This window comes from Porites lutea, chromosome 3 (genome assembly GCF_958299795.1).
Source record: "Porites lutea chromosome 3, jaPorLute2.1, whole genome shotgun sequence".
Classification (NCBI taxonomy): domain Eukaryota; kingdom Metazoa; phylum Cnidaria; class Anthozoa; order Scleractinia; family Poritidae; genus Porites; species Porites lutea.
Window position 1 is genome coordinate 49,017,897 of NC_133203.1, and position 5,969 is coordinate 49,023,865.

General features: G+C 41.8%; 2 protein-coding genes across 2 annotated transcripts in view; both read right to left on the bottom strand.

The window, feature by feature from the left end:
* Positions 1-1,199: 1,199 nt before the first annotated feature.
* LOC140932436 (uncharacterized) lies at positions 1,200-4,449 on the bottom strand. Its single transcript, XM_073382046.1, has 2 exons — positions 3,577-4,449; positions 1,200-2,390 (listed from the first exon to the last, which is right to left on the bottom strand). Exons 1-2 carry the CDS (start codon positions 4,447-4,449, stop codon positions 1,200-1,202), a joined length of 2,064 nt encoding a protein of 687 aa, XP_073238147.1.
* Positions 4,450-4,576: 127 nt separating this feature from the next.
* The window catches only part of LOC140931329 (uncharacterized), a 1,854-nt gene continuing 461 nt past the window's right edge, over positions 4,577-5,969 (bottom strand). Inside the window, exon 1 of the mRNA XM_073381116.1 lies at positions 4,577-5,969. This exon is cut by the window's right edge and continues 461 nt beyond it. Coding sequence (XP_073237217.1) covers positions 4,845-5,969 — 1,125 coding nt within the window. The 3' untranslated portion in view covers positions 4,577-4,844.

Here is a 5,969-nt window from a genome sequence, read left to right on the forward strand (position 1 = left end):
ACATTTTTAATTTGCAGGTAAAATTTTTAGTTTGCAGCAACATTTTTAATTTGTTTGTGTGACCCTTCTGGGACACCATAAATTAATAATATGTTAAAACTTCTCATGTGGTTCTACTTTATTTACCGTAAAACCTCAATATTATGAAGGGCCAAGAGACTGGCAAAATATCCTCAGTATAACAAGGCTTTGTTAAATCAGGTGTTTTTTGGTGTCACGGAAACCATTGTTGGTTTGCTTTTGTGTTGTGGTGTGGGTATTACTTTCAGTCTTTTGTATTGCATCATTGGGTGATTGCATGTGTCCACAACACCAAGAAACTACCATCATTTTGAGGTTCTTTTCCATAAGTTTTACTATTAGTGGGGCAAAGAATGTTGTTCATTGTTATCAAGGACTTTGTTATATAGATTTTTGTTGTATCGAGTTGCCAACATAGTGGGGGCATTTTTTCTCCATTTTTTTTTTTTGGTCCTTCATGTAAACATTTGGAATAATCCATTTTACTGTAATAAATGGAAACAAGGTTGGAGTTGACCTCGTTTTTCAGATACAAACACTTATCTGCTTTCTTATGTAAATCATGTTGTTCTTGTACATAATTTCCATAAGAAAACAAAGGACATTTTTATCAAAACAAGGTCAACCTCAGCCCCACATTCAAGGCTTAGTAACATCATGTTACATTGTATGATTAAAATAACTACATTTGATTACACTCAAGCGAGGTCAAGCATAATCTCATAGATTTGAATAATTAAACGAGACTTACCTGTAAGTTGAAGTTTGATTGAGATTCTACCGTAGCATTTGCAGAAATGAAGAGATCACATGAGATAGCAAGTCACGTGACTTCGAGCTCAGTCTTGAAAGCATTTTTTTTTTTTTTTTTTTTTGAGGAGTCCTGTAGACCACCCCATAGATGAATAGTAAATATATGGTGTATGCAACACCATAGGATGATATGAACAGGGGGAGGGGAAGGGAGGGATGTGATCTCTTCATTTCTGCAAATGCTACGGTAGAATCTCAATCAAACTTCAACTTACAGGTAAGTCTCGTTTAATTATTCAATTCTACCTCGCATTTGCATACATTCTGAGATCACATGAGATTTTAGAGCTCTATAGGGCTCTCAAAAAATAAAGAATACACATTCCAGATAAGGAAACGTAAGCATGGCATTTATTACCAAGGCACTAATTCTTTCCCAGTACACTGTTGGCAAAGGAACTATCATTTAACAGTGGTTTGTTATAATAAACAGCAAACACAGAGCTTGAACGCCAGCCAGCTGTGGTCATAATTTCATCTAGAGGAACATCAGCTGACTTTGCAGCAGAAGTGGCTGCACTTCTGGTGGAGTGAGGCTTAAAAACAGAAGTATTAATTCCAGCGTCAAGCATAACTTGTTTGAGCCACCTAGAAATAGTGTCTTTAGAAGCAGGCCCATGAGGCTTGCAGTGGCAAATCAGGAGTTGAGAACATGAACCCCTTAAGTTAGAAGTTGTAATAAGATACTCTTGTAACAATGTAAAAACGCAAAGAGTTTTATCATGGTCATATTTCTTCAACACAATAGGTGGCAGGTGTCTTTGCCGGCCACCATGAGCACTTGTTTGCTTTAGAATGGAAGTAATTTGAAAAACATATTCTCCATCTTTAGATTGCATGTCATTGATTGACAGCAACTTAAGAGTCTGTGTTCGTTGTGCAGTAACTAAGGCCAAAATCATAGTCAGTTTCAAAGTCAATTGCTTCAGAGACATTTCCTTGGTGTCAGGATAGCCCTTGAGGTGGCTGAGAACAATTTGGGGGTTCCATGTTTCCACATATCTGGGGAAAGTTGGTTTCCTGTTGAAAGCACCCGACATAAAACGTGAAATAATAGGGTGTTCTCCTACTTTGAAGCCATCAATATTGATGAAGGAGGAAAGAGCACTTCTAGTGGTCCCTAGAGCACTGTAGCTAAGCTTTTTGGACTGAAGAGTTAGAAAGTTCAACAGTTGTGGTAATGAAGGTGTTGTAATGCTGATCTTCTGTTCTTTACAGTAATTTATCCAAGCTGATATGCTGGATCTGTATTGCTTCTGGGTACTTTCTCTCCAAGAATCAATAATAATGTTCAAAGTTTCACCAGTTATTCCTTGCAGCTGGAGGGATTTCCTGACACAAGACAGCCAATCAGTCGGAGCTTGGGGTAGAGGGGATGGACGTTCTTGACATCGTGGGGAAGGGTCAGGGTTGACTTCTGCAGCTTTATTCGGTGTAGAGGCACCACTAGCATTGACATTACTCGTGGGTACCAAAACTGTGTTGGCCAGTCGGGGAGAACTAGGATTGCTGTTGTCTCGGACAATATTATCTTCTGAAGTACTTTCCCAATAACACTGAAAGGTGGGAAGCAGTAAACAAGTTTAAACACAGACCAGTCAAGTGTAAAGGCATCAATAAAATGGGCACATGGGTCAGGTTTCCATGCTGCGTAGCAGGGCAGGTTTGCATTCAACCGTGATGCAAAAAGATCAATCTCAGGATTACCCCATTTAGTAATTAAGCTGTTATAAACATGAGTGTCTAATGACCATTCCGTGTCATCATGAAAATGTCTACTTGCTAGGTCAGCTTCAACATTAAGTTTTCCAGGTAAATGGGTGACAGCTAAGGATATGCCCCTGTCTTTGCACCACATAAGAGTTTCTCTTGCAATCTCATTACAGTCCCGAGAGTGAGTGCCACCCATATTTCTCAAGTAGGAAACCGCAGTTTGGTTATCAGACAATACTTTGATGTTACAGTTTGTTAAGTCTGAGCACAAGGACTGAAGGCCAAACAGGACTGCTTTTATCTCCAAATAGTTTATGTGGCACATACTCTCACCAAGGCTGCTGCCTAAGAAAAATTTTAGGGAGCCCTTCGGGCTCCTAAAGTTTAAAGTTAGGAGCCCGAGCCACATTGTTAGGAGCCCAGTTTGAAATCCATGTATTGTTTTTCCAAGATCATTACATAGGTTATAGAGGTTCTTGCACACTTTAATAAGAATTCGCCGGGCCTAATAAATAACACGTAAACAAGAATTAACCGAATTATTTACTTTCATACGTTGCAAACTGGTACATGAAATCGAACATCAAGCACGTCCAGTCGATAGCACGCAAGATAGCTTCCCATTCTCGCCACAAAAAAGTTATCAAATCGACGAAAACCCAAGCAAACGATGAACTGCACGAATGTCAACATAGGCAACAAACAGCCCATAATTTTGCTATTCCATATTTGGAAGTCAAATCTCAGACCCAGTCTTCAACTGCCATCCGGACTCGGAAACGATGGCTTCGTTCGTTTCGACAAAGCTTCACAGTTGAACACGTTAGGTTTACATAATTTACGGTTTATTTGTGGAAATTTTATACTGCCTAATCGCATCATCGCTAACCATATCAACAGTTCCACTGTTTAAAGTCCTACTCCAGCTAAAGGAATATAATGTACAAGGAGGTTAAGTCTAATGCCGTGTGTTAAGTCAGGCGCCCGCGCGGGCTCCTTGTACCGAAATTTGGTCGCCCATGCTCTTACCTTGGGCGCCTCTGGCGACCGGGCGCCCGTTAGGCAGCAGCCTTGCTCACTGTGGGACCATCGCCCATTTGCGGCAAGGGAAGAATTTTCAATAACACTTCCCCATCCTTCTAGAGAGCTATCACATTTAAGGGTTAATTTGTATTTCATAGGCCGGACAGGGCATGGATCATTGTCAATATTTGAAAGCCACCAAGACATGTCTTTCTTAGCTATATCAGAGATGAGCATTCTGTCATCTAAGTTCCACCCATTCGTCTTTAAAGCATCAGTTTTGTCATTTTCAAGAGCACGGTAATACAGTGGGCCATATTTGACTCCAGGAAAACATGACACCATTTGCCCAACTACAGATGCAACCTCTCTAATAAGAGGCTGCTCTGTTCTGAGGAGCTGTAAAATGGCTGATTTCGCTTTATCAGCCTTGTCCGATTTCATAGAGACTGTCATCACAACCGAGTCTAAAATGAAACCCAGGAAATTGACTCTCTGGGATGGGACAAGTTGGGATTTATCAGAATGGATAGTGAATCCCAGAGACTGCAACAATGTAATAGCCCTTTGTATAAATATGACCAATGTCTGAGGGTCATCGGCAAAAAGTATAATGTCATCAATGTAAATTACTAGAAGCACCCCATCCTCCCTTAATTTGGCAAGGGCAGGTTTTAACAATTTGGTAAAAATTCTGGGTGCACTAGAGAGGCCATTAGGAAGGCAAACAAATTCATAAAGTTGGCCTTCGTGCTCGAAACGAAGGTATTTTCTGTCCTCAGTCCTAATAGGAACAGAGTAGTATGCGTCTTTTAGGTCTAAGACAGCCATCCAACAATTAGGCTTCATAAGTTGAAGTGCGTTAGACAGTGAATCCATCTTGAAGTGATGGTACTCAATATGCTCATTTAGCTTTTTCAAGTTCAAAATAAGACGGTGAGACCCATCTTTTTTGGGCCTGGTGAAAATTGTTGAGATAAATTCACCAGGAACATGAGTAGCTTTCCTAATGACCCCTTTAGTTAAAAGCTTGTTAATTTCAGTAGTAGCAATATCTGTCTCTTTACAAGAAAGTTTGACAGCTCTAGGGGTGAGCGCCTGGCAAGGAGGGTTGCAAAACTCTAGTTGGTAACCCTTAACGATGCGTAAAATGTAGGGGTCAGACGTGAGCGTCTGCCAAGCACTGAAATGCTTAGCTATGTTTCCAGCAATATATACATTGGTACAAAGAGGCGAACATATACTTACTGTGCTAGTAGCTGGCAGCAAGTGTTCTATTGGCTTGTCCGGGTTGTCTTGTCCCGGTTGGCATTGTTCTTGGATTTCCAAGGTTTGAAGTTGTTGCCTCTCCAGTTTTTTGACTGCTTATAGCCATTATAGCTGTTATTGCCAGGTCTTCCTGGAGAAGGGCGATGCCCTTTATAATTAGGGGTGATCTTGGCCCCAATTTTGTTTTGATCGCCAATATCTTTCAAATGCTTTTGTAGATCATCTCCAAAGAGAAAATCTGTAAATGGCAACTGGGAGGAGCAGAGAGCTGAGTATTCCCTCCCAATATCTGGTCTCAGTAGAAGACGGCGCTGCATGTTTATTTCATAAGAGGCATGAGTGAGGAGGGACATGGCCTCCAGCCCCTGTTTCTTTAGGTCTTGGCATTCATCAGCATTAAGCGATTTTGCCTGCATAAGCTTGTCCGTGATTCGGACAACTGGCAGGATGCCTTTTGTGAGGGCTTGTTGTATTTTGAAAAATTGTAAATCCCTCTTCTTAGTTGGCTCTCTCAGTCGACGCCAAATGCCCGGGTTTACCTTGGGAGGCTTGGCTGTAGTACAATTAGCCGGTCTCTCCTGCCTCTCAAGCCGGTCTTTGAGATTTTTCTCGCTTAGTTTGCAGCGGAACATTTTGTCAACTAGCTTGGCTAGTTTCTCATTTTCGAGACTTTCGCCCACGATATCGTCAGACTCGTATTCTTTTACGAGTTCCGAGAGGAAATCATCCTCATCACCACTACGAGTGGTGTTTTGCTCTGACTCATCACTGTTGTTGTTTAACACAGAGTCATAGAGTTTCTCGCAGTCAGTTGACTGGTCGGAGGCGCTCGTGGAGCTTCTCGCCTCGCCATCTTTGTTTTTTGCTTTTTTGGCGGGAACAGCGTTTGGAGATTTGCTCGCCGGCCGTTTCCCTTTGTCTTTTGTCTCTCCCCGCGGCGAATTGATGAGTTCTGGCAGGCTTTTCGTCAGGCCTAGAATTGCGTTGGTGAGTTGGCTAATTTCTTCCGAGGAAGCGGCTGTTTTGTCCTTGAGTTGTCGTGAAGCGTGTGCAGGCACCGCGTTGCGTTCGTCGGGTAGCGAATCCTTGTTTATCTGGTCTTCTTCGCCCTCGTCCTCAATTTCGTCGGC